General features: G+C 45.7%; 4 protein-coding genes across 9 annotated transcripts; 3 read left to right on the top strand and 1 right to left on the bottom strand.

Annotated features, from left to right (window-relative positions):
- The first annotated feature begins 507 nt into the window (after positions 1–507).
- Positions 508–4,481, top strand: LOC133888653 (receptor protein kinase TMK1-like). Its single transcript, XM_062328977.1, has 2 exons — positions 508–3,135; positions 3,685–4,481. Exons 1-2 carry the CDS (start codon positions 822–824, stop codon positions 4,200–4,202), a joined length of 2,832 nt encoding a protein of 943 aa, XP_062184961.1. The 5' UTR covers positions 508–821; the 3' UTR covers positions 4,203–4,481.
- Positions 4,482–8,784: 4,303 nt separating this feature from the next.
- Positions 8,785–14,947, bottom strand: LOC133888872 (nudix hydrolase 26, chloroplastic-like). 5 transcript variants are annotated; one of them, XM_062329247.1, is made up of 6 exons: positions 14,109–14,947; positions 13,970–14,041; positions 13,791–13,883; positions 13,593–13,687; positions 9,165–9,279; positions 8,785–9,090 (listed from the first exon to the last, which is right to left on the bottom strand). In XM_062329247.1, exons 1-6 carry the CDS (start codon positions 14,463–14,465, stop codon positions 9,004–9,006), a joined length of 819 nt encoding a protein of 272 aa, XP_062185231.1. In that variant the 5' UTR covers positions 14,466–14,947; the 3' UTR covers positions 8,785–9,003. The 5 variants fall into 5 exon arrangements, with proteins under 5 accessions (XP_062185231.1, XP_062185233.1, XP_062185232.1 ...); XM_062329249.1 differs by having other exon boundaries at positions 8,785–9,086; XM_062329248.1 differs by having other exon boundaries at positions 13,991–14,041.
- A 474-nt stretch (positions 14,948–15,421) lies between these two features.
- LOC133888873 (uncharacterized) lies at positions 15,422–16,691 on the top strand. Its single transcript, XM_062329253.1, has one exon. It carries the CDS (start codon positions 15,575–15,577, stop codon positions 16,316–16,318), a length of 744 nt encoding a protein of 247 aa, XP_062185237.1. The 5' UTR covers positions 15,422–15,574; the 3' UTR covers positions 16,319–16,691.
- A 3,382-nt stretch (positions 16,692–20,073) lies between these two features.
- LOC133888868 (exocyst complex component EXO70A1-like) lies at positions 20,074–26,167 on the top strand. 2 transcript variants are annotated; one of them, XM_062329243.1, is made up of 12 exons: positions 20,079–20,536; positions 20,632–20,727; positions 21,948–22,153; positions 22,242–22,487; positions 22,642–22,780; positions 22,856–23,068; positions 23,657–23,862; positions 24,372–24,572; positions 24,654–24,753; positions 25,277–25,386; positions 25,483–25,629; positions 25,775–26,167. In XM_062329243.1, exons 1-12 carry the CDS (start codon positions 20,396–20,398, stop codon positions 25,881–25,883), a joined length of 1,914 nt encoding a protein of 637 aa, XP_062185227.1. In that variant the 5' UTR covers positions 20,079–20,395; the 3' UTR covers positions 25,884–26,167. The 2 variants fall into 2 exon arrangements, with proteins under 2 accessions (XP_062185228.1, XP_062185227.1); XM_062329244.1 differs by lacking the exons at positions 25,277–25,386; positions 25,483–25,629; positions 25,775–26,167 and adding an exon at positions 24,830–25,208 and having other exon boundaries at positions 20,074–20,536.
- Positions 26,168–26,230: the final 63 nt, after the last annotated feature.

Raw genomic sequence — 26,230 nt, 5'->3', positions numbered from 1 at the left:
TTAATCGTTTGAAAACTTTCAATCAGTTTAAAAACCTTCAATTAATAGATGTATTAATATTAATACACTATTATTATTATTTATTTATTAGGGTACATCTTTAATTTTTTTATTTTTCAATTATTTTTTACCGTGAACTTTTTTAATTTTTATTATAATATTATTGATTTCAGTGTGTAGAAGGAGTGCATTATCGCTAGTCAATAGAGAGAGACGCACGAGTGTTTCCATGTGGCTAATGGTGTAGTAGCTTCCTGAATAGCTTCATTTTTTTTTCTTCAGTTGGTTTCCGGCATAACAAGAAAGATCTTCATCTGAAAGGTAAAAACAAGGAATGTCTTAATGAAGGATCTGCTCTGCTGCCGTGAATAAATATTTGATACGGTACTGCGTTACAATTGCAGTAATGAGTCAGAGGTCACCTCGGGGATACAGATAGATGCATGCATGCTTTTGCTCGTTTGGTTCCGCACGAGATTGAATTACTCGTAAACCATCTGCATGCTCCTGAAACTAGACCTGGGAAGGAAAAGACGACGACAATCACATACGAAAAGGTTTATTGGAGAGAGGAACAAGAAAGAATTCCATTCCATTCCCCAGCGGAGCGCCGACGCCGAGCGCTTGTTGTTCCCCTCCATCCCAACAAGTTCGCAACGCCACCACCCCTTCCTTCCATTCCCTTCCCTTCCCTTCCCTCGAGGGATTGAGGGAAGCGCCGAAACCAACAAGGAAACCCCAAGAAAAGCAGAGTCCGGCGAACACAACTTCGCTTCCTCCTCTTCAATGCTCTCCCCGTCCCGCGCCACCCCGCCATCTAGATGGACTCTGCCCTCCTCCTCCTCCTCCTCCTCGCGGCTGTGCTCGTCGCCGGAGCGGGCGCGGCGACGCACCCGGCCGACCTGGCCGTGCTCCAGGACATCCGCAAGTCGCTGACCAACGCCGACCTGCTCGGCTGGCCCGATGGCGGCGACGCCTGCGGGCCCCCCGCCTGGCCGCACGTCTCCTGCGACCACGCCGGCCGCGTCGACAACCTCGACCTCAAGAACGTCGGGCTCGCCGGCCGCCTGCCCGCCTCCATCTCCTCCCTCGCCGCGCTGAACGGCCTCAGCCTCCAGGGCAACCGCCTCTCCGGCCCGCTCCCCTCCTTCCGCGGCATGGCCAGCCTCGAGCACGTCTTCCTCAACGACAACGCCTTCGACTCCATCCCCGCCGACTTCTTCGCCGGCCTCACCGGCCTCCTGGACATCTCCCTCGGCAACAACCCGCTCATCAACGCCTCCTCCGGGGGCTGGACGCTGCCCGACGACCTCGCCTCCTCCGCGCAGCAGCTGCAGATCCTCTCGCTCGACAACTGCAGCCTCGCCGGCGCCATACCGGATTTCCTAGGCGCCATGAACAGCCTCCAGAACCTCACGCTCTCCTACAACAACCTCACCGGCCCCATCCCCGCCACCTTCAACGGCTCCGGCATCCAGAGGCTGTGGCTCAACAACCAGCTCGGGGAAAGGAAGCTCTCCGGTACGCTCGATGTCATCGCCACCATGAACAACCTCCAGGAGCTCTGGCTGCACGGCAACGAGTTCTCCGGCCCCATCCCTGACGGCATTGGCGCCTGCAAGGACCTGTACAGCCTCCTGCTCAACAACAACCAGCTCGTCGGCCTCGTGCCGCCGAGCCTCTCCACCCTGCCCCAGCTCCGCAAGGTGGTGCTCGACAACAACAATCTCTTGGGCCCCGTCCCGGCGCTCAAGGCGGTCAACAACTTCACCTTCTCCGCGAACGAGTTCTGCGCGGCCAAACCCGGGGACACGTGCGCGCCGGAGGTGATGGCGTTGCTCCAATTCCTCGCTGAGGTGCAGTACCCCACGAGGCTGGTCGATTCTTGGTCTGGGAATGACCCCTGCGCGAGTTGGCTGGGCGTTACCTGCGTCCAAGGGAAAGTCACGGTGCTCAATTTGCCGGGGTATGGCCTCAATGGCACAATCAGCAAGAGTCTCGGTAATGTGACCACGCTCTCAGACGTCAGGCTCGGCGGGAACCATCTTACCGGCCGGGTGCCGGATAGCCTGACGAAGCTCGAGTCGCTCCAGAAGCTAGACTTGTCCATGAATGACTTGTCTGGGCCTCTGCCCACCTTCAGCCCGAGCGTGAAGGTGAACGTGACTGGAAATCTCAACTTCGATGCCACAGCGCCGCCACCATACAATGCCCCTCGGTCGCCAACGACGCATAGTGCGCCAGGCTCACCGGCCCACGATGACAGTCCAGGGAATGGGAAGAAGAACTCAGTCGTGTTGTTGGCCACTACAATCCCGGTTGCAGTGAGTGTGGTGGCTCTGATATCGGTGGCCGCCGTGTTCTTCTGCAAGAAAAGAGCATCGATGTCGCCACAGGCAGCGTCTGTTGTCGTCCATCCCCGTGATAATTCTGATCCAAATAGCTTGGCCAAGATTGTTGTGGCGACCAATGACACCAACAGTAGCACATCTCAAGGCAAGACACATAGCGGGGGCAGCAGTTTGGCTGGTGATGTTCACACGATTGAAGCAGGAAGTTTCCTGATTGCCGTGCGAGTCCTCCGTGGTGCGACCAAGAACTTTGCCCAGGAGAATGTGCTTGGACGTGGGGGCTTTGGTGTTGTTTACAAAGGGGAACTGCATGACGGCACCATGATTGCAGTGAAGAGGATGGAGGCTGTGGCTGTCAACAACAAGGCTTTGGACGAGTTCCGAGCTGAGATTGCTGTTCTAACCAAGGTCCGGCACCGTAATTTGGTGTCAATAATGGGGTACTCAGTTGAAGGGAATGAGAGGCTGCTGGTCTATGAATACATGCCGAATGGGGCTTTGAGCAAGCATCTGTTCCAGTGGAAGCAATTTGAGCTGGAGCCTCTGTCATGGAAGAAGAGGCTCAATATAGCGCTGGATGTTGCTCGTGGAATGGAATATCTGCACAACCTGGGTCATCACCGCTTCATTCACAGGGATCTCAAGTCAGCAAACATTCTCCTTGGCGACGACTTCCGGGCAAAGGTGTCAGATTTTGGGCTAATGAGAGACGCGCCGGATGGCAACTTCTCTGTGGCAACTAGACTTGCTGGAACTTTTGGATACTTGGCTCCTGAGTATGCAGGTAAAATTTACTTTGTACAACTATAATGTTACCATGTTAATCTTGGCTGTTTATGCTTTGGTTGTGATCATGAAATGCTAATTATTATTATCAGATATCACAAATTTTAGGTTTGAGTAGTCTGCCTGTTCTACGGGTTGCATTGTTTCCATGGCTGAATAGCAGAAAGCCTTGCCATATGACCTAATTGATGTCATAATTATCTAGGAACTTCTGATGAACTAGTCTTTCTAAAACCCCTGTGACAACTCACAACTGACTTTTAATTTACAGTCACTATGGTATCTTCTATTAAGTTTATATAGTAGTTCTTGATCTAGTTCATGAGATTGTTATTTTTTATGAACATGGAGCAATCAATAATAAGTGTAACTCTGTTCATTATTGTGGAGTTTTCTACCTCTGTTGATGTATTAAAATATATACATTGTTTGATGAAAATATTATTAGCATTTTCCCTTCTTTTTTCTTCCTTTTGGCTGCGTGGTTATGCCAGCCTGTTTTTATGATTCCTGGTTGACAATTAAGTTGCCGTTGTGATCATCACAGTGACAGGGAAAATCTCAACAAAATCAGATGTCTTCAGCTTCGGGGTAGTGCTGATGGAGCTGATAACTGGGATGACCGCTATTGATGACAGCCATGTGGACGAGGAAATCCGTCATCTGGCAACCTGGTTCTGTCAGATACGGAAGGATCAGGAGAAGCTCAGGGCGGCAATTGATCCTGCTCTGGATCTCACGGATGAGACCTTGGAGAGCATCTCAGTGATCGCAGAGCTTGCTGTTCACTGCACTGCCCGGGAGCCCTCCCAGCGGCCAGACATGGGGCATGCCGTTAACGTGCTCGTCCCTATGGCTGAGAAGTGGAAGCCTGCAAAGGACGAGGCTGAGGACTACCTGGGCATCGACCTGCATCTGCCGCTTCTCCAGATGGTGAAGAGTTGGCAGGACGCAGAGGGCAGCATCGCAGATGGAAGCATCCTGAGCCTTGAAGACAGCAAGGGCAGCATCCCTGCTCGGCCGGCCGGGTTTGCCGAGTCGTTCACCTCGGCTGACGGCCGGTGAAGAGGAGGAAGCACCTTCCTGTCTACGAATAAGTACATGTCTCTCTTGGGCATCCGTCTGTTTTCGCACAGTATTGTTCTTGTAGGTAAAGAGTGCATCATCGTCCATCCATGTACTTCTGCTTGTGCTTGTGTAGATAGATATATTTTTTCCTTTCTTTTTGGTAGGATTGCTTTTCTGTTATTATTCCAATCTTGAGACTGAAGTCTCTGGCTTTTCCTAGTCATCAAGACATGTGTAATGTTTCTTTAATTTCCTGTACCCGGAATTTTTGGCAAATGGTATCGATCTGTTGTCTCGTGCTGCAAGGTGACAACATCAGTGATCCATATCATGAGCCCTCACACTGTTCAGGGAGCCATCAGTAGCGGTCCATGGTTGCATTTTGGCGCCTTTCTAAAGCGCCGCACTGGATGCATCATGCCTATATAATTAATTATCAATGCTACAAGCTCAAGAAAGAAATCATGGCATACAAATGTATTATTCTTGAAGATTGCTACTGGTTGAGGTAACTGTGGGCTTGCCGCGCCAGATCGTGGCTCTCTGCCAAGTGGTGTTTACAAGTGCAGGATTACTGGTGCAGTATCTTCAGAATCTTGTTTGCAATATGCAATAGAATCTGTACAAGTGATGCTCAGCTGTAACTCACTCGCCTTCTGCCTCTATTAATTTCTACTAGTGATTTTCGTGGACTGAGAGTGACTGGCAACAATGAGTGTCACTCTCGAGTATTCATCCACGCTATCAATGGATTTGTTGCTTAATGATGTGTCGCAAGGACCAGCTGGCATTAACTTGTTGGCCGATGGAGTAGATGAAAAGCGACGCACGCTGGTTTGGAGCGGAGGTCACTGCATTTGCATAAGATTAACTTGTTACTTGGAGTTTTTTAAAGTACTATTAATTTAATAAAAAATACAAAAGTATTATGTATTTTCAAAAAATTGCAAAAATAGTACCATGTCAGCAAATCAATTACGGACAATCTCCTATCGGCAATTGGCCTGTCGAGAGGTTGTGGAGAGACTATCGGGCATAAAAGAACATGTCGGTAGGCAGTGATCTGTCTATTTTTTTTATTTTTCTGAAAGTGAATAATAATTTTGCAATTTATATTAAAGTAATATTAATTTTTTTAAAATGTTGATCTTGCTGGTACTAAACCACTGTAGTCGTCCACGGGTACGGTCTCTGTTGAGCTATCTTTACATCTTGTACCGGATATGAACAGCACATTGCAATTGTGTGTACGAGATTCAATGGTGTACTTGTACCATCCATGCCACTTGGTATGGACGCCATCTGCTTAGACTATAAATCTAAAGACGCATTCAAGAGACTTTTGGCATGGATGGAGAGGAGAGGAGAGGAGAGGAAGCTGCTATCACACTGTGTAGTGAGGACGGGAAGCAATGTACAGAGGACAATGATGGTATGCTCACTCCTCTAGCAGTCTTATGCTCATATTCTGTTGCAGGGGCATGAGCCTATCGGTACGTACGTGTAAGTATCTGAACCTCACCCCACGGCATGGTCGTGAAGGGATGTGCCGGCATCACGGGTGGTCAGGTACCCCCATCGGCATCACCAGGAAAAGGTCCACGAACAAAACAATATACTCCACCACACCTCTAGTATGATTGAGATCATACGCTTCCACATACATATCTTCTTCTTATATCATATAAATTTGTCTCACGACGAATACTCTGGAGTCTGGTCCAAGGCAGTGTTGTGTTGTGCCACTAGCTAGCACATACAGACGAATCTGAGTCGATGATATCATCACCCAGCTTGTGTCCTTAGTTAATTACTTATCAAAGGAGCGATTAGGACAAAGGAGACAGGTAGAATAAGAAGAAGAAACAGGAGTTGAGGCATGAGGCTCGGCATTGCATGTGAAGCGAACACATGAGCGCCATGTGACAGCACAGCACAGGATCGATGAGCTAGCCCCTTCCATTCCGCTCCAGGTTGTGACGGTAGCTGCAAGTGCCCGGCGGGCACGGCGAATAATAATATTGATTGAAGGCATGGGCGCGGGCAGCAGATAATACAGCTAATTAAATATTATTTTTTTAAATAAATATAACTCTGTTCAACCTGTATATACAATATATACAGGCAATCTATCACACTCGTAATTGACTAGAACATGCCACTGGTTTGGACCGAAAGCTGTCATATAGTGATAGATTCTGAGTGATAGATTGGATAGACAAGATAAGAGCTTTTTTATTTTTATATTTCAAAAATTATAGAATTGCAAAATTAGGTACTCATTTGAAAAAAATAAAAAATAAGCTATTGTCACCCGTTAGAAATGCGACAGCAAGGTGTCACCTTTCCTACGGATGATATGTTTTAAAAAATAAAGATGTAGTCCTTCCAACATGCGATAGGTTAAAAAATAAAAAATATTGTGTTTTATTATTCTCAAAATTCAAAACACTATTGAAATAGCCATAAAAATTTCTGAAAAAAAGTATGTTGTAGAGAATGCTATAATCTATCTTTTAAAAAAATCAACTCAAACAATTACTTTTACAATAAAAAAGAAAAATAGTAAATTTTCATTATAAAAACTGTGTACAATGAAAATTTTCTTTTTTATTTCTCACTGTACATATTATATTTTGTCTAATTTTTTTAGACCTAGATCATAGTATCCTCTACAACATCTATTTTTTAGAATTTTTTATAACTATTTTGATAGTGTTTTGAATTTTAAAGCAATAGAATATAGTGCTTTTTTAACCTATCTCTAGTTAGATGAACGACACATTGCTAGTAGCCTATTTCTGCAATTTTTTTAAATAGACGTCTAGTTTTACAATTTTAGTTTTTGAAATATAAAAATAAAAAAGTCGACAAGATATCTAAGTGGGCCGTATTAGATCCATGACAATTTCCGAGCCAATTCTGATTGAAGGTAGCATGATTTTTAGATCCAATAAGACCGGCCCAACTCAAGGGCGCGCGGCCGGAGGAATTTGTTGCGCAAGCAGAGTGCAGAGTAGGAGCGACAGCGGTGGTTGCGGGTCAGTTGTGATCGACGGCGAGGTGGTGCCCTTCCGCGAGGCCAAGTGGACTCGACCTGCGTACGTGTTGTTCATTCAGGTGCGATGCCCTTCCTTGCATGTTTTTTACTGCTCCTCCTCCCTCCCTTTTTGATCTATCTAATCTCTCTACTAGTATCTGCTAATGCGAAATTGGACACCGACGAACCATCCTCGTCTTTTGCCATGGCAATAATGGCGTCAATGCTCTTGCGGGCTGCCCGTGACGCATCGGCCGCATCTCGCGCCGCCCGCTCAGACACAACTGAATATTGGACACCGACGGAACAGCTATTGAAGGATCTTTTGCCATACAGGATGGGGGCCGGGGATCGGTATGGTGCTACGGAACAGCTATGATCGGGTGGTCGTCAACTCATGTAGGCCACTGGTACACTGCTTATATGCTTTGGAAGCCGAATTAATTGATTGCAAGGAAAGTCTTGAGTTGACATTACAGCATACAACAACACCAATAATTATGGAGTCTGATAGCACCACCGTGATCCACCTGGCTGACCTGGCTGAGGCTAGGAGGTGAGGCTTTTGCTCATCGAATCAGTGAACCAGAAACGCATATAAGCATGTGTTCTGTATTCAACATTGCAGTGGATATAAATCAAATGAGAACATGTAAGATATTACTTTTTTTTTCAAAAGTACGGCAAGAGTATTGCCATTTTTTAAGAAAAAGAGAATTAACTGAGAAATCGGGTCGAAAATTCTCACAAACTGCATAGTTTAAAATTCAGTCTGAACTTAAGCTAGTTCAAGAACTACCGAGGAATTAGGACGAATGTGAATTACTCCATATCTAACAAAATTGCTATCTCTGAGCCTAACATGTTACGGAAAATTTGGTGTCAATGGCCCACCCGTGTCGATTAAGGACCGGAACTTGATCTAAGCCTAACATGTACAACCAGAGAGAGAGAGCGCGCGCTGAGGCCAATGTGCGGGTAGGGAGAAGAAATTGCGCACATCAATCTGATATTGTTTTGTTCTCGATAATTAGCTGTAGAACAACTTGTTGATGAGAAAAGGCACAACTCCATACATGAAGAACACATGCTCCAGACATTCTTCATACACCACGAGAGTCTTTACTCTCGGGATGTGAACTCACGAGAGTCTAAACTAAACGATCTAAACCTGATCACGTACTCTGGCGTGGAAGGGTTAGCGGCAGGTGAGACGACCGTGAACCTGCGAACGGTTGTCGTGGTATAGACGGCACCGCTCGAGTTGGTGTAGATGAAATAACTACCACATATTTCTTGTCTCCAAAGCCAAAGCCAGGCTTCAAGCCTTGATATCTGTTGGCAAAGGCACACATCGTTTTCCAAGAAATATACTGTAAAGGACAGTTTGCATTCAAGAATAGTCTCCGATAGCAAATACAGTAGTAGAACACTATCCTAATGGCACTGACAAGTCTGGAGAGTGGAGAACAATGATATTGACAACATACATATTCCGAATTGCCAAACATATGAGAGCAAATTAATTACGGGAGGAACTGTACGGATAAAGTAGTAGATAATTATGAGAGCAGTTTACACAGCTTATTGCAGGCTAATATAATTAAAAGACGAGGATTCGATGACAGGAGAATAATTGACCACAATATGCCATATATTCTAAAATACTGACACAACTCCATTACTTCATGAGAAATTATTGAGGTTTGGGTACAGCACGGGAGCTCTATATAAATAATTCATGAAAATTGGTCAGATCTATGACGAAGCTGTTGCATCTGACTGTAGATATGGGGCGAAGTGTTTCAGTGCTTCCTCATACACAGGTTTTTTGAAATCAACTGCCTATTCAAATGAAAAGATATTAGAGCTCCAGAAGCGGCGGAGATCAAATGATATCGAGCTGGAAAATGGCCCACCTTTTCAATAATTTGCTGAGGTGTCATCCATGTCCATTCATCAAACTCCGGCTTCTCAGATCCATCACCATTAAGATTAATCTCATCATTCTTTCCAGTAAATCTAAACAAAAACCTGTTTGTTTGCACATGTCCACAGGTCACTTACAAAGATGGTATGACAAATATGAGGAGATAGTGAAAATGGGATCTACAAGCAGAGCCTTGTGACGTATCTCTATTCACAGCCGAAGCGTAATTTTAGTCCATCTAAAATCAGATCCAATGTGCCCCAATATAGAACTTTAGACAAGCACGCCATACCAAGTTACTATCAGCAGTAAAATTTACACCAGTGATCCTAGTGAATGGCAAAGATATCGGGCTAGTATCTACTACAAAGCTATCAAGACCATGACACTGTATCAGAGGATAACACAATAGCAACTTAGACACGGTTACAGCCACTCATTCCGAGAAACAGAAATGAAAAACACAGTCAGTCCAACACAACGACAAAGTGGTGCTCGCAATAGATAGCTTTGGCTTCCAATAGTATACGTCACACCCGGTTTCAAAAGAATAAACCAGGTGCATTCTATATATATGCTAGGATCAAATTTACATACATGCGATAACGTCATAAGTGAAATCATTACAGTGTCATGACATAATGATAAGGTTCAATAAAAAAAACATGTGTCTTATAGAAAACACTAAGATAAATCAACGGTAGTGGGTCTTCCATCAATCCACAAGCGTTGTCCGGGGGAACACTAGCCTAGAACATCGTCACCGGGTTGAAGTCTTCCTCCTCTTAGAACTCAGCTCCATCGTCTGGGAGACTCTCGAAGTCTTCACCCTTTGAGTAACAACACGAGGTTCAAAGGAAGCAAGCGTGAGTACATAGAGTACTCCGCAAATATGAGAAAGCATGACATGAGGGCTTAAGACAAGAAAAGCTTGACTCGGATTCACTGCATCTATGTCATCCTATACTAGGACTTAAAAAGTCTTAACAATCATATTTACTATGTATGATAACACCAACATTAAGAGAAACAGCTTATCGAATTTCATCCGACTATCAAACTCATCAGGTATTCCATACCCAGCTACCAACTTATCGGGTTGCCACCACCCGACTACCAAAAACCAACCATCCCAGATCCCCTACTAATCATGAAGAAGTCCAATCCCTCTCTTGACCGTGAGCACGGCTGATATATCAGTTTTACACTCTGCAGATGTTGCACACTTTACCCACGAGTCGTGATTCCCGTATTGCTTCACACTTCTAGGGTGTAGAGCTAGGATCTCACTAAAAGACCTTTACAAAGTGCCTCCAAATCTGTATGCACCCACTATGGTTTCACTGCTAACAGGGATTTTATCCACTGCAGAGGTCCCCTCTTGTGCCACTCAACAGCCAACTGATGCGTACAAAATAAGGAAGACATCTAATTAATTGGTCAGGTTGTACCCATATAAGCCTCGTGGTTGCGCTATTATGCCAGGTTACAAGCTTCACAAGCCGGTCCTTAGGATCTAAAGCAGGTACTCGCATGCTACCCAATGCGCACATAGCAGACATACCAAACAAACCAACCTGCCTAGATTCCAATGATCCATGTTGCTATAAAAATTACCCAAACCGGTTCATGTTGCATAGACCATTTAACATATTAACATTTAAACCACCGGATTCAACAGCATAACTAAACATCTCTACCCTTTACACCCAAACTACAACACAAGCGACAGGGATAATCATAGAAGTATCTAGTAAACCCTAGCAATGAGATTCATATTGAAAAGCATACAACTAAAAGTAAAAGACACACTTTTCTACAATAGGGTCAATGTGATCAAGGACACTTGCCTTCAACACTAGGTTGCTCAAACTCTTCAAAAGTCTAGTCCTGCAGGTTCACAATCTGCTCGTCTCCTATTGCATTCGCGAACACCAGAAACAAGTAAGTATAAATATCTAAGAACATTACACCCAATAGTAGCAAAGCACTATAAAAAGCTTACTAACAGAAAGTACTCGTTACTACAATCGCATGAGCACAAGAATCACCTAAAACGGAGCTATAACGAAAAAGTTATAAAGGTTTAATTACAAGGGTCTTTCTGTAAAAGAGCAAGGACTATTTGGTAAAAAGGAGAAGTTCCAGTGACTTATTTGTAAAAGTTTAGGGATCTATATGCAAATCTATAAAACTTTAGGGTGCTACATGTAAAATAACAATACTGATATGGTTCTTTTTGTGAAAACAGAAAAGCCTAGGGGTTAAATTGTAATAAGACCTAATTTCAAATATTAAAAAGATTTATTTTTACTGAAAATCCTAATTAATGACGTCACCAGGACGTCGGCATGCTGACTAGGCTACACAGGTTGACTAGGATACATCTATTTAAATCTACACCGCCGATCTCAAATCCGACGGTCACGATCTAACCAAGCGAAGGGGTACGTGGCTTTTAATCTCGACAGTTCATCTACGGTCGAACGACCGAGGGCGATTGGGAAGGGTTTGGCGGTCGGCGGCGACAGGAAAACGACGGCGCCGCTACGAGCATGGCCGGAGCATCACCGGCGATACACGATCTAGCGCTATGGCCTACCAAACGCGACAAGAAACGGTGCAATAAAAAAAGATGACGGCAGGGATTCTCACATAGGGCTTCACGGCGGCCGGAGATGGCTCGGCGGTGGTCAATGATGGAGAAAAGCGGCAACGGAGGTCGGAGCTCAACGGGAACTCGGCTACGGCGATAGGAAGAGGAATTTGAGGGGCGGGGCGACTTGCTAGGGGTCCTGCAGTGCCAAAGAGCCGATCAATGAGCCTCGGGGTGCAACGGGGAAGTCCAGCGACGACGAGATGATGGTAATACTTACTGGAGCTCGGCAGGAGATGGCTTGCAGCGGAGGACCGACGTCGAGGAGCGGCGGAGAAGGCTTCTCGTGCTCCTACGAAGTCGAGGGTGACCTCAGGTCTACCGGGGAGGGCTCGACTGCGGCGGTCTTCAAGCGGTTGAGCTTCAGGCGGCAACAATGGCAGCTTGGCGATGGTGAGATGATGGCGGCGAGGTTGAGGGAAAAAAAGAGGGCGGCAGGGTTGGGTGGCTTTATAGGCATGAGGGAGGGCGGCAGGGTTGGGTGGCTTTATAGGCATGAGGGAGGGCGGCGGTTGCAGATTCGGGGTCGTGGGGTGCGGCTGATGTGGGGGCAACGGTTTCGGCTGACGGTTGCGCACGCGACAGGAGGAGGAGGATGACAGGTGGGGCCCACACATCAGCAAGAGGAAGGGAAGGGGAGCGAGCTGGGCTTCAGCGCGCGAGGAGATGGGCTAGGCTGACGAGAAAACGGGTGTCACGGTATAACAGTAAACCACTACCGGTTCCATACTTCCAGTAAACACCAAAATTGTGTAAACAACTATTATTCAGACCTGATTGGAAACGACATATATCAGATAAGAAATCATTAGGAAGGCTCCTACCACGGGATGAAACAGGAATGTCTCGATTCAGCACAAGTATGACCATTGGGACGAGTGTGAGTGGGTTGTATCTAGTCGAGCTGTTTATCACTCAAAATTTTAATGCAACCTTAGAATAGCCACCCATCTCTACATAATCCTTAATTCTTTAATGCCTGGACACATTTTCACCCCAGCTCTGCCACTGCTACCCACCTCCTCCATAAGAAGCTTTCAATTGAATTTTTGCCCCTGTATCTCACGGAATAACTTGTCAATGCCACTACAGTTGGGGACACATGTATCTGACCACAAAACGCTGTGCATGAAAAATGTGCAGAAACAGATACAAGTACATTCAGGCACATGATTCATTAACAGATGCAAGTTGAAACGTATTTATAAATACATTGAGCTAAGTGTAGACTTTTTGAATGTCAGATGAGTGCTCAGAAACTGAGTAGCAACAAGTATGATGTATACAACTACAGTACACACAATATTCCACAGTAATTATAATGCTACCACATAATGTATTTCACATAATGTGGCATATCTCACGTGGACTGAGCTAAAAACATTAACCAGCGTTTTAAAAAGCACTAGGAACCAAATGGGGGGCCTAGGGTCTAATCTGGGCCGCCTTTTAAAAAAGTGACATTAGCTAAACAGAATACACAACAATTTGTATCTTAAGCAGAGAGACTTATACTATTACTAGGTGCTAGATAGCCTCTATAGCCCTGTGGTGAATTGCTAATTTCTGTGCTATATGACACCGGGAAGAGTTTCACTTGGACTTATTCAGAAACAGCAACGTATTATCAGGATCTTGTACGCATTTGTTGTCTGGTAGCAAGTAGTTATCTTGTGGGTTGAAACTTGAAACAGACAAAGGGACGAAATAAACTGTGGTTACCGCGTAGCATTCTGGGCTGATGAAATTCAGCGAGCTTACCATTTCTGAGCCTGGCCTTTCCAATCCGTTCCCCACCTAGCATTCAGCTTCTTTCTCACGTCCGGCGGGAAATCATATGTTAACCAGTTAGGAGCCTACACAGACACATGCACCTCAGTAGGATAGTTGAAACTAGGCAAAATTGCAACGTGAGAATTGGTGTTAGACATAAGAGGTGCGGGTAAAGGGTCAGCTGACCTCGGCCACGAGCTCTGCGGATGTAACACCAGTTTCTTCCCTCAATTCCCTAACAGCAGCTGCTCTTGGTTCTTCCCCTTTATCTATACCACCCTGCGGACAAATCAGTTTGCGGGCAGTGTGTTTCAGAATTGTACGCCTAGGTTATGCCAAGAACTAATCAGGCTACTGGACAGCACCAGATCAGCCCACCCAATCACCTGAGGCATCTGCCACGCGCTAGGGATGTCGATCCTGGAAGCCGAGAAAATCTGGAGACAGAGAGGAGAATCAGTGAGCCACGAGGCCAAAACGCAAACCCTGAAAGGGAAGGAGCACCTTGGTGAGGGAGGGGTTGGCGAGGCAGATGCCGACGTTGGTGCGGTAGCCCTGCGGCGGCGCGTCCATGGAGGCGACGGCGACGAGCGGCGAGGCTGAGGCCGAGCAGGAGCACGAGGTGGTGGAGCGTGGCAGCCTGGTGATTCGGGAGAGCCGGAGCGCGGAGGAGGAGGCGGGGGGGATGCCGATGGGGTTTAGAAGCAGGCACCCTGCGGCGAACATCCTCCTCGATGGGGAGGGAGGAGCGGCCAGTGGAGTGGGACGGGATTTGCACAGCCCGTGGCTGACAGGCGGGCCCGTCTCACCAGTGGGTTCTCCTCCTCCTCTTTGAGAGAGAGAGAAAGAGAAGGATCGCATTGGCCCGTGGGCCGAATGTGATCAGATGGAATATTTACAAGCAACACTTCACTCCAGTAGCAAGCCGCGGCTGCTACCTGTAAGAAGAAAATTTATAGGCTACTGTCTTGTCATACAGAGACCCATCAATCGTCCAACCAATAAAGCTCCTTGAAGCATTCGGACCATGCTAACAAAGTTTCTCGACGCATTCGTGGGAAATCTAAAATGTTGACAGGTTTGTTTCTGATAGAGTTAGTTCCATGCAACGCAACGCTGCAGCATGTGAGAGAAAAAAGAAGGCTCGGTCAAAGAAAATGCTGAACAGTCTGGAAAGCTAGCCCAGCCCACCGAAGATCCTTTTCAGCGCTGCCTTTCTTCGGCTACGCATGTGTCTTCCGTAATGAATTTCATTAAGGCCCGTACGTTTGCGAGGCAGCAGCATATTAATGTTATTAATGGTCTGCGATAGGCTCTTTTTTTTCATTGAGAATTTGAGATGAGCTGTTTAAGCGAGTATTTAATCTGCCTACTGTAGACACCTCGTGGAGCTACGGTTATTTATTTGCAGCGATTAAGCGTACGAAATGGAAGGCCATTGGCAATTACTGTATTAGTTTCAAGGAATTTTGTTGGCGGCGGCGGCTGCTGCTGCTGCCGACTCCGGATCAGGGACCCTTGTTGGCGCGCCCACGTGTCGCCAGCCAGCGCGACGCGGGAGCGGACGGGTCACACGAAAAATCTGCTGCTGCTTCCGTCAATGAGCCGCGCCCGGCGCCACACGTTTTCCCTGCCCGCGGGCGCTGACGTGTCCCGATCCCACGCTGGGCAGGCGAGGAAGGGGTCCCGCCCTGCAGCTCCCCTGCCTTGGCTGCCAAGGAAAGACACAGACCGGCAGTTCCCTTTCTCCGGCCTCCAATGCCGATGCGAAGCACCCCACACCGCCTTTAATTGCCCTCTATAAAACCCTCCTCCCCTTTCAATCGTGTCTTCTCAAAAATTCCCAAGCCCCAACCAATCGCAGCAGAATAGAGTGCCCCTCCAGGTAGGGAGGGATTCGATCATTCGATGCTTGTGGCGTCCGCCCGGAGAACAAGTCCGAGAGGAATCGGCTACTGAAGACGAGACAGATGGGGGAGCTGGCCACCTCGCCCACGGCCGTGCTGCCGGTGGTCTTCGTCGACGGCGACCAGAGCGTGGACCTGGGCACGGTCACCGTGCAGCCCTCTCTCGGCGTCCGCAAGCTGCAGACAGTCGTCGCCGACCGCGTCGGCGTCGCACCGCACCAGATCTCGGCCTCGCTCGCGCGGCCGAGGCGCGCGCGCCGCGTGCCCCTCGAGGAGGGCACCGATCTCGCCGACGCCGTCGCGCGCGAGGGCTCCGGGTGCTACGTCCTCGCGGCCCTCCGCCGATCCCGCCGCGAGCGCCGGGGCGGCCGCTCCCGACGCGATAAGAAGGCCGCGGCCTCCGCGCCGCCGCCGGAGAAGACCATCCTGAAGCGCCTCCCGCCCACGGATCTGGCCTCCCTGGCCGCGTCCCCCGCGCCGGTCATGTTCGGCGCCTGGGACTACGAGGCGCAGCTGCGGGAGCTGCACCGCCAGCGCGACTGGTACCTCATGAGCACCGCGGCGCCGGATCCGTACTTCCCGCTCGCGCCGGAGCTGGAGGACCCGCCGCTCTGGTCCCCGCGTCCCTCGACATCCCCCTGCCCCGAGTGCGAGGCGGCGGCCGCGTCCATGCGCGAGCCGGCCTTCCACTGGTGTGTGCGCGACGCGGTGACCGTCGGCTTCCGCTCGCACGTCGGCCCGATCGAGCGCCCGGCCAAGAAGTCTCCCTCTCCGCCGCCGGCGCTCCGCGGCACGCCCGTCTATTAGCAGCTGATTATTACAAATTGTAAAGAAAGAGGAGACGAAACTTGAATTGGGGATAAGGATCGTCGAGGTTGCGTGTGGGGTTTGTGCAGTGCAACGAAGATGGAGAGAGGTTTTTAGTAGCTTGCAGCGTCCTCCCGTAGAGGAACTCAAGAGACTCATGTCAGATCAGATGCGGCCAGTGCAGTGCGAACGAGTCCAGAGGAAGCCGGACACGTCTGCGATCCGAGGCCTAGCTGTTCGGCTCGGCCTCCAAACAAACATGGCTGGCCAGTCCTTCCTTCTTTGTTTCTCTTTTGGAGAGAGAGAGAGTGAGAGATGACTATTGATTGTTTCTGGTATATCAAAGTGGTATATGCAGAAGATTTTACTAGTATGTGAAATTGGCTCCCGCGCTTCCATTCGATATTTTGTTGCGTGTTTATCCGCTGCGTAATGGTCTCTTCTCTCCTGTGGTTGCAGCGAAAAGTGGGACGAAATGGACAGGTCACTGAAAACTATGTGGGTGGTCCGTCCGTCTTTCCCTGGATGATGTGTTGTAGTACAGACCATACCCTGTTACGTACACAAATCAGCTCGATCTCCTGGTGCCTGCCTCGAATGAGCCATTGTGACGATAACTATAACTATCCACCGTTGCACGTACGTACCTCCTCCCTCGCCTCGGTTTGATGACGACGCATATCCTTGATCGCGTCATCGAGAGATCCCGTGCGCTGCCTCAAACAAATCCACGCTTGGACGGAGCATATTATTAGACTAAGCGAGGAAAGGGAAAGGGTACTTGTCACAGACATAGACCACGTCACCATTATCAACAGAATCTCCGCCACCTACTCCTCCAACTGTTTCAGCTTGAATGGTCCCATATATTCTATTTTTCCTGGTCACAAATCAGACTCCGTGGCGCCACAGAGAGAGAGGGGAGGATGCAAGTTGGATTTTTCCTTCTCTTCAGATAAAACATTACAAATAGAAAGGTTTTACTAGTTGATTTAATTTGTTTTGCTGCTGCCAAGCAACCGGGCTTCTTTCAACCCATATCAAAGCTAAAAATAACGATCCATCTCCCATGGCCAACTTTCACGTGCCCTCCAAAACAAAAATATCACTTGTTTATCACTTCTTACAAATTTAGTTTAATAAAACCTTTTTCAGATTAGGGAAAGCTACTGCCTCTATGGAACGCAAGCGACCCCTGAAAATGCGGTTTCCATTTGCAAATAGGTATCAATACACATTACAAATCAAGGCACGAATATCTTGTTTGTGTTTGCTATTGCGAACAAATGTATGTGTCATTCCGAGGTAACAACTGGCCAGAAATAACGGCAAGAGCATTACTAGGACTATGTAGTTTATTTAGGTGCCATAAAGTTTGAGCCCATCTTCTGCCATTTACTTAAGAAAATCTGGAGAAAAAAAAGAAGCCAGCTTCTTTTATACTATGGCACAACTTCCGGAAGATAATGACGATGGAGTTGAGGCTGTTAATTGCTTGTTGAATTATCTCCAAAGGTCTCTCGGATCTAAGAGAGGGAAGGACTCTAGAATCTTTTTTTATTTTTTGAGCGAATTGCGTAAAACAACAGGTTTTTTAGTCTATAATGTCGTTTTGTACTTGCTTGAGGCTTTTTTTTCCCTCACAAAACAACAGGTTTAAGCCAAGTCTGGTCACTTTACCTCGCCCTTTCACCTCTCACCAGCTTTAGGCCCACTTGTCAGTCTCACAAGCTTTTTGAATGGACCACCTAGGTTGCCACGTACGTATCTAACTTTAAATTGGCACTAGACAAGGGCCATTAAATGTTTTTTTATTGCATAGTGCGATGGATACTGATCACAAGCCCCTCTATTCTTGCCCTCTCCTCATTTTCTCTCAAACTTGTAGACTCAGAGCAACATAAGGGCGACCACATATAATCGAAGTGGCGCATAAGCAAGACAATAGCCGGATGCCTCAAAGAAGAGGCGTAGACGACCCCTTCCTTCTTTTTCGTGAGGGAGTTAAGAGTCTGAGCTACGACGCTGGTGAACCTCTTCCTTCACCTCCGAGGTAAAAACCACTAGACTCCAAAATCCTCTTCTCAAGAGGGGAAAGAGTAATGTCACACACAGAAAACTTAGCATCTTGGCCGCTATTTAGTCAATATGAATAATGCTACCGTCCTTTGATAAGTTTTTGGGTTTTTGTTTTGAGTGAAAGTTTTGGCTTCTGGTGTTGGAATGTGGCCCATATAAAACCTATTTATGAGAATGTAAAGCAAGAAGGTTTAGTTTCATATTACCAAAGCAAGGGAATGTAGACTAACTTAAATAATAGAGTTATCTCCCCTTTTTGAAATAAAGAAAATAAGAAAGAGATAATATACTTTGCTATATTCACACGCGCGTGTGTATTCGTGTATTTTTCGCGTGAATATGAATATCCGTGTGACTTATGACCGTGGCGTGGTAGCACAAAATAGCAAGCTTTTTTTGCTGCTCTCCCTTTTAATTGTGATCAATGTCATAATCGGCCCGTTTTAATTGCAATCAATGTCTTAATCCTGAGAGTAATTGAACAGTTATGGAGACAGCCAATTAGTGGGCAATTTATGAGAGGAAACGGTTCCAGAAGGGCAGCCAATTTCATATAAATCCTGAAGACGTCCAAGCTTTCAGGAACATAACTCTCTGTTTCATATTTTCTTTTCCATCCATCCAGATCATTATTTTTTGTGCTGTGCTACCGGATCTCGCCGGCCCTTCTCCTTGGCTTGCACAAGGGTGGAGGGTGAGCGGTATCTCAGAGCCTCTGCCGTCGTGAAGCCCGCATGAGGGACGACAATAAGGTTTCTGGGCAGCGCACCTGCGCGATCGCTCTGCACTACTCCATCTACGATCTGCACGGCAGCGAATCGACACATCGTCAATTTCATCCTTTCATCAACACGACTGTGAGTTCTTGATGAATCTGATGGATTTTTGATACCGTTGCTTGCTGCTAGGGTTAGAAGTTTGTTCATCTGTTATAGTTTGTGAAATTTGCCATTGTATATAATCTAAAATTAGAATTCTGCGCATATTACCAACATCTGGAATGCGATGGCACTTAACCAAATCAAAAGATGAGATTTGGTTAATTGGGTATGGATACATAGTAAGATTGCATACTTGGTTACACAGTCGGAAGTTAAAAGTTGGTTAAGGTTTCATAAGAGAGATTAAGACCCCATGACCATCTAGAAATATTGTTATGTTCATGTATTAAGACAGTCAGGGATGAGCCGGAAAAAAAATCATCGGAGAGGCTAAATAGAAAGAGCTAAATATTAAGGATGCCAAATAGAGAATTTTTTCTATTTTGCATGAAAAGATCTAGTGGCATATAGAAGAAATCATCAATTATAGGTGTGCTCTACCCCCTCATGGTCTTGTATGACTCTCATTTAAATGTCTTATTTAATCTGTTTTGGTGTCTTAAATGCCATATGTGGCACATATGCGGTCGTTTAAGACCACTATTGCTTGGTGAGACTGTTTGAGTTAAAATCTGGTGTTTTAAAAATCAAGTGTAAAACGTGGCGTAATATGACAGTATGGTCTCAAAATCTGGTGAGAATGTTTGAGCTAAAACGTTGGGCTCTTACTGGAACATACATATTTTTAAAATTTCTGTAGGAGTAAAATTGATTCATGTAAAAAATATTTTCTGCCAATATGAACAGAAGACTGAAAGAAAGACCACGCGGTCTCGCACTGCAGCCGGTCCAAGCGGGAGGACAGCCGCAGTCCCACCCACGCCACGCGACAGTTTCCTCCTCCGCTTCCCTTCCGTTCCGTTCCGTTCTCCTCACTTCTCTTTTGGCAAACGCACGCAATAACCAATCAGCTGCTGCTACCTTCTCCCTCGCCGACTCGCTTCCTCCGGGAGCCACCGTGACCGTGGGGTCCTCTTCCTCCTCCATCCACCCTGTCTCTGCTCCCCCTCCCCAGATCCACCTCGTCCTACCTGGAGCATCTGGACCAGGGGGAGGAACGCGACCAGCAGCCGTAGTGTTAGGTAGCGGCGGCGGCGGAGTTTAGGGCGTGGGGGAGATGGAGAGCCTGGCGCAGCGCGCCGCGCTGCTGCGGGAGTCGCTGCAGAAGAACCAGCAGGTGACGGACGCCGTTGTTTCAATCCTCGGCTCCTTCGACAGCCGCCTCTCCGCGCTCGATTCCGCCATGCGCCCCATCCAGGTGCGCCTCGACTCACTTCACCCCGCGCTCATCTTCTTAGGGTTCGCGCGTGCCTGCTGGAGTGATGTTCTGATGGCGTCGCTGTTTGGCTGCAGGTGAGGACGCACGCCGTGCGGACGGCGCACGAGAACATCGACCGGACGCTGCGCTCCGCGGATGTGATCCTCACTCAGTTCGATCGAACTCGAGAGGTGCTTGCTCCTAACTTGAATTCCATGGTTGTTGCGCGTTTTCCTACTATTTGCATCCCCATAGTTGGCGTTGTAACTTAATTTAGCCGGGTGCAAGCACATGGTTGCTTCAGAACCCGCGCCCTCTTATTCAGGGTGGTCTTCTATGTTTCCTAAGGATGCAGGTCTGGCACTTGTAGTTGCAATGCACATGCAAGGAATCACAGAGTGTCCTGTTTGTTTTATACCATCTTGTCCACATGATGAGGTCGAAATATATCAACCAGATACATTTTAGAGGCTCCTGTTCGGGTGACTAGCGTTGGAGATTGTTCTGTTTTAGTTGAAGCTGGATCTTATTCTTCTATGAGTAAGGAGATCAGTGGCACTTGATTTCACTTGATATCCCTAAATATAATCTGTCCGCTTCCTTTTTCTTAACGGCCTTAGCTGCTGGCGCAAGAGGCACCTGGTTGTTTGCCCCCAACCAGCTGTGGTCAGGGTGAGGCTGCTGCCGTTGTTGTAAAGACTATCATTTGCTCTTCTCTCAATAAAAACTCGGCAGAGCTCCTGCTGCCCCTTAGTTTTTTTTGTCTGTTCCCAAGGTTGATGTCTTGCTGTTGTCATATGTTTGAATAGTTGGTGATGAAAAAATGGTTTTGATTTTAATAATGCTGCGCTAGTGGAAAATCAGTCAAGTAGCGAACTTTGAGAAGCAGTCAGTTAATTGTTTTGCTTTCAATAGACCGAAAAATTATGAATCTTAAAGCATAAGTAGTTACCCATAACCAGGGGTACATGTGTGAAGCCAAACTAATTACTATATGTCCTAATTTATCTCTAGTTATTAACTAATTCTGCTTTGAGATTCGAAAAACTTTTCTTTAGAAGGACCATTAAAATGAACTTTTTGAAAGGCAGTTTTTTAAGTGTGGTTATTTGAAGTGCACATTAATACCAACTAAATCTCATATTGTGAAGGGGATAACGACATTGCAAAAATGTAATTTGTCTCTCTGAACATGAGTTTGAAAATGTGTAACGATTTTCATCGGTTTTTTTTTATTTTGTGTTAAGGATTGATTGTATTAGGTTTGGTAACTATAATAATTGGATCTGATTTTCGTTTTAATGGAGCTTGAAGTCCTGGAGAGCAAGTCTCTAGAAAAAAACCCTGGCTATTTCTTAGTGATTGATTGCTTTCTTGGAGCAAGGCCTGACTTCACTTGTTATACGTGCAGGCAGAGCGTGAAATACAGAAGGGGCCGCATGAGAATCTGCAAGGTTTTCTTGATGCAGTTGATCGGTTGAGAAGTATTGAGCGTTTCTTTAGCTCAAATAGGAGTTACCGCAGTAGTGATGGGGTGCTCAGCCATGTGAATGCCCTCCTTTCTAAGGCCCTTGTAAAGATGGAGGGTGAATTCCAGAATCAATTGTCTCGGCGCAGGTTTGCATCTTATTATCAATTTAAATTGTTTTTTTTTACCTTAACCTCATCTAACTCTTGCATTATGCTCCCTCTGAACTGAGTACAGCAAACCTATGGAGCCTGATCATCTATTCGATTGTCTTCCAAGCACGCTTCGACCGTCATCTGAATCTCAGCCCGAAGGTGGAAAAAACACATCAGCTGGTTCACAGTCTGAAAATCTGCAAAACTCAGAGGCTGCTGTATACAGTCCTCCCGCTCTTATTGAGCCAAAGTTTGTTCCATTACTCGCTAAATTAGCACAACAGTTGGTTCAAGCTGGATGCCAACAGCAATGTTCAGAAATATACAGGTACAAGGAGCTGCACCAAAATCTCTGCGCTTCCTTTTAAGCAGAAAATAACTTTTCCTTTTTTTGCATGTGCCTGTGTGCTAATTGTGTCCTATGCAGTTATAATTCTACTTTATAGAGTGACTTGCTGAGGCATATTCTCCTGTGTTTGCAGCGAAGCTCGTGCTTCAGCTTTAGAGTCAAGTTTGAAGAACTTGGGTGTTGAAAAACTGAGCAAAGATGAAGTGCAGAAAATGCCTTGGGAAATTTTGGAGTCTAAAATAGGGAATTGGATTCATTTCATGCGAATTGCTGTAAGTATTTCCCCCCTCAGATCTGCCGTTATGGTATGGCACTGCTCCAGTGACATTTGCCTCTGCGTGATACAGGTCAAACTTCTTTTTGCTGGGGAGCGTCAGCTCTGCGACCAAGTTTTTGAATGCAGTCAATCATTGAGGGATAAGTGCTTTGCTACAATAACAAAGAACAGCTTGGCTACACTACTCAGTTTTGGAGAGGCAATTGCTATGAGTAAACGATCACCAGAGAAACTGTTTGTTCTGCTAGACATGTACGAGATTATGTGTGAACTTCAAACAGAGGTAAATCCCTGATTCTGACCATAGCTATAGTGACTTGGCCAGCCACTGCTTTTGTGTGCACAATGATACCGGTACAATTTGCATGCTGAACTTACAGTCATCATCTGTTTGTGTTGACCTGAACATTGAAACCCTTCTGCTGTCTCATAACTTTTGGTTGTCAAAAATCATGTTACCTATCTTGAGAGCTTGGTCCACTTGGGCTGATGACATTTCAGCTTATTTAAATGACGCTGCATAGCTTTCCCAAAATACGGCTTTCTTGTTGTATCTATTCCGGTAAGAGGAGTGGTTGTATGTCACAGTTTGAGTTCGGTACTATATTTTCCATTAGTCAAGTGTTGGGCCACGACCAACTTTTACTGAAAATCAATTTTGAGTGTGCCCTTTGGAATCAAAAGTGCACTTTCACTAGACAAATCTTGTAGGGAATGCGGAGACACTTGTAGACTGTCAAGTTAATGTGAATCTATTTTAGATATGTAAAAAAAATGTGAATCTATTTTAGATATGTAAAAAAAATGTAAATCCATTTGAGATATGTCTGTTAAGAATTTAAAGATTCATATTGTTGAATTGATTTTGTAGATTGACACCATCTTTGTTGGAGAATCATGTTATCAAATGTGTGACTCTGCTACGAGTTTGACGAAATGCTTAGCGCAAACGGCGCAGAAGACTTTCAGTGATTTTGAAGAAGCTGTTGAAAAGGATGCAACAAAGAACATTCATACTGATGGAACAGTGCATCCTTTAACGAGCTATGTGATCAACTACGTTAAATTTTTATTCGAGTAAGTTCCTAACCATATTCATATGCAATTTTATTGCATTTCTTGTAAATGGATAGTTGTATGTGACTGTCCCTATTTTCACGCACCCTTCTTTTTCGAATTATCCACCAGCTTTTGTAGATGTCTTGTGCAATTGTTTTTGCCATGTTTTGGTTGGTTCTTTTGTATAACCTTCTAATTCACCAAGAGCCAGAATTTCTAATTTTCCATTGAACTGTTTTGATGACCAAGAACTAAAAGATGGCATTCATTTGTAGCCCTGTAGTTGTAGGTGAACTTCTTATGTGCCATCCTTGTAAAGAAGATCCTTTTGGCATAAGTTATAAATGTTTTACATATTAAATGCCTCCTTCAGAATGTTCAAACTTCTAATGGTACGCCAAAAGTCATAAGTAGCTGTCGGTTTGTTACCCCCCACTCAAAAAAAAAAAAAAAAAAAAAAAAAAAGAAAAAAAAAAAAGAAAAGAAAGAAGGAATGAATTGACAACCACTTCCTAATCTCTGTGCAGCTACCAGTCAACTCTAAAACAGCTTTTCCAGGAGTTCAAAAGGGAAGATGGAACAGGTTCTGAGCTGGCAGCTGTGACCATGAAAATCATGCAAGCTTTACAAAATAATTTGGATGCAAAGGCAAAGCAATACAAGGATCCTGCTTTGATGCACATATTTTTGATGAACAATATTCACTATATTGTCAAATCTGTCCGCAGGTATGTTCTTATGAAGTAATGCAGGAAAGAAAGCTACTATAGGTGTGTGTACAATCTTATTCTGTCTTTCCTTTCATCCAGATCGGAAGCGAAGGATTTGCTGGGTGATGATTGGATTCAAAGGCATCGAAGGATCGTTCAGCAAAATGCAAATCAGTATAGAAGGATTGCTTGGCAAAAGGTTTGCTTGCTCTGAATCTTTGATTAAAACTCAGTGTGCTTATTTCTCATGCATACTGATGCCTTTCGTTTTCTAGGCTTATTTGACCTCAATAAATAGATCACTATGAGTACCAGTCCAAACACATTCAAGCATCCAGTATTCATGTTGCTACCAAGTCCAGAGTACATAAGTAGGCTTCCAGCGACATCGGTGGCCTTAAACTTACCACTCTTGATGCATAACATGAGATTGACCTAATTATTACAAGCTTTCCTGTAGTATCTAATACTTGTTCCCGAGTAGCCTATGTATAGGGATAGTTTTTTTAGGGAAATACAGTAGGGGAAGCCCCTACAGTGGTATATATTAATAAATATAAACAAAGTAACAAGTGAGTAGCAAGGCTACTCAACAAGGAAAAAGAAAGAGAGCAAAACACGGGGATAGGATTATTTTGGGATGTCAAGTTCTTAAAAAAATGGAACTAGTAGATTCTTTTCCTATGTGCATAACCTTATTTTTATTTGATCCAATGTTGCAGGTGTTGCAATGCCTCTCTGGTCAAGGTTTGACTTCGTCAGGAGGTAGTGGTCAAGTAGGAAGTGATGGTGGCAATAGCAGTGGAGCTTCAAGATCAGCTATCAAGGAGAGGTCAGTCTCAGTCAGATACACTGACTATTTTAGCTTGCTTTCTTCTACTGAAGCATTGCCCCTCTTTGTTGTTCTCCTTTCCCGTGGTGCTATCAGATTCAGGTCTTTCAATATGTTATTCGAAGAGATCTATCAAAAGCAATGTGGCTGGTCTGTTCCAGATACTGAGTTGCGGGAGTCACTACGACTCGCAGTTGCTGAAATTCTGTTGCCTGCATACAGATCTTTCCTAAAGCGGTTTGGGTATGTTTTGACTTCTTATTACTCGTAAACAATGAAATTTAATGTATGAACCCAAGAAGTAGCTACCCTTTCTCTAAATTTCCTGTTTGAGTATTGGTCTCAGTTCACGTTCATGGTGCTTATAAACTACCTTGCTGATCTGTAGGCACCTCATTGAGAATATCAAAGCGCCTGGAAAGTACGTCAAGCACACACCTGAGCAACTCGAGCTGCTACTTGGCAATTTGTTTGAGGGGAAACAAGAACGCGCTTGATAGGGGTCTCTCGCTGTTTTCTGTAAATTTGAGCCCCTGTTAGCATTGCTCTGTCCATGGGAGTCATAACAGCCGCCGTGTGCACCATTCCTTGATTGGGTGCATTATTTGTACAGAAAAATATGCCAGTCATGTTTTTTGTTGTTGTTGATCTGGTAGGTAGTAGGCTTGTTTTCGCTATGTTCAAGTTGTTAGCAGCGTGCAAGCATCCAACGGCAGTGTTTATGCGTATATTGAATTGAATCATTGAGTTTTAGTTCGGCATGTTTTCTCGGAGTAGGCAATTTGATTGTGCTGAAAGTCCTGCCGTCCTGGCTGTTTTGTTATGACATGTTTTGCTTAGATGG

Source organism: Phragmites australis, chromosome 13 (assembly GCF_958298935.1).
Source record: "Phragmites australis chromosome 13, lpPhrAust1.1, whole genome shotgun sequence".
Classification (NCBI taxonomy): Eukaryota; Viridiplantae; Streptophyta; class Magnoliopsida; order Poales; family Poaceae; genus Phragmites; species Phragmites australis.
The sequence above is the reverse complement of the archived record's forward strand: the minus strand, read 5'-3'. Positions and strand labels throughout refer to the sequence as shown.

Coding starts and splice junctions, on each gene's coding strand:
- LOC133888872 (XM_062329247.1), bottom strand. CDS start 14,465: ATGCGATCCTTCTCTTTCTCTCTCTCTCAAAGAGGAGGAGGAGAACCC. Junction 13,884..13,969: donor TGATTGGGTGGGCTGATCTG/GTGCTGTCCAGT, acceptor ATTTGTCCGCAG/GGTGGTATAGATAAAGGGGA. Junction 9,091..9,164: donor CTCAGCAAATTATTGAAAAG/GTGGGCCATTTT, acceptor TCATTTGAATAG/GCAGTTGATTTCAAAAAACC.
- LOC133888873 (XM_062329253.1), top strand. CDS start 15,575: ATGGGGGAGCTGGCCACCTCGCCCACGGCCGTGCTGCCGGTGGTCTTC.
- LOC133888653 (XM_062328977.1), top strand. CDS start 822: ATGGACTCTGCCCTCCTCCTCCTCCTCCTCCTCGCGGCTGTGCTCGTC. Junction 3,136..3,684: donor CTTGGCTCCTGAGTATGCAG/GTAAAATTTACT, acceptor TGATCATCACAG/TGACAGGGAAAATCTCAACA.
- LOC133888868 (XM_062329243.1), top strand. CDS start 20,396: ATGGAGAGCCTGGCGCAGCGCGCCGCGCTGCTGCGGGAGTCGCTGCAG. Junction 20,537..20,631: donor CCGCCATGCGCCCCATCCAG/GTGCGCCTCGAC, acceptor GTTTGGCTGCAG/GTGAGGACGCACGCCGTGCG. Junction 22,154..22,241: donor AATCAATTGTCTCGGCGCAG/GTTTGCATCTTA, acceptor AACTGAGTACAG/CAAACCTATGGAGCCTGATC.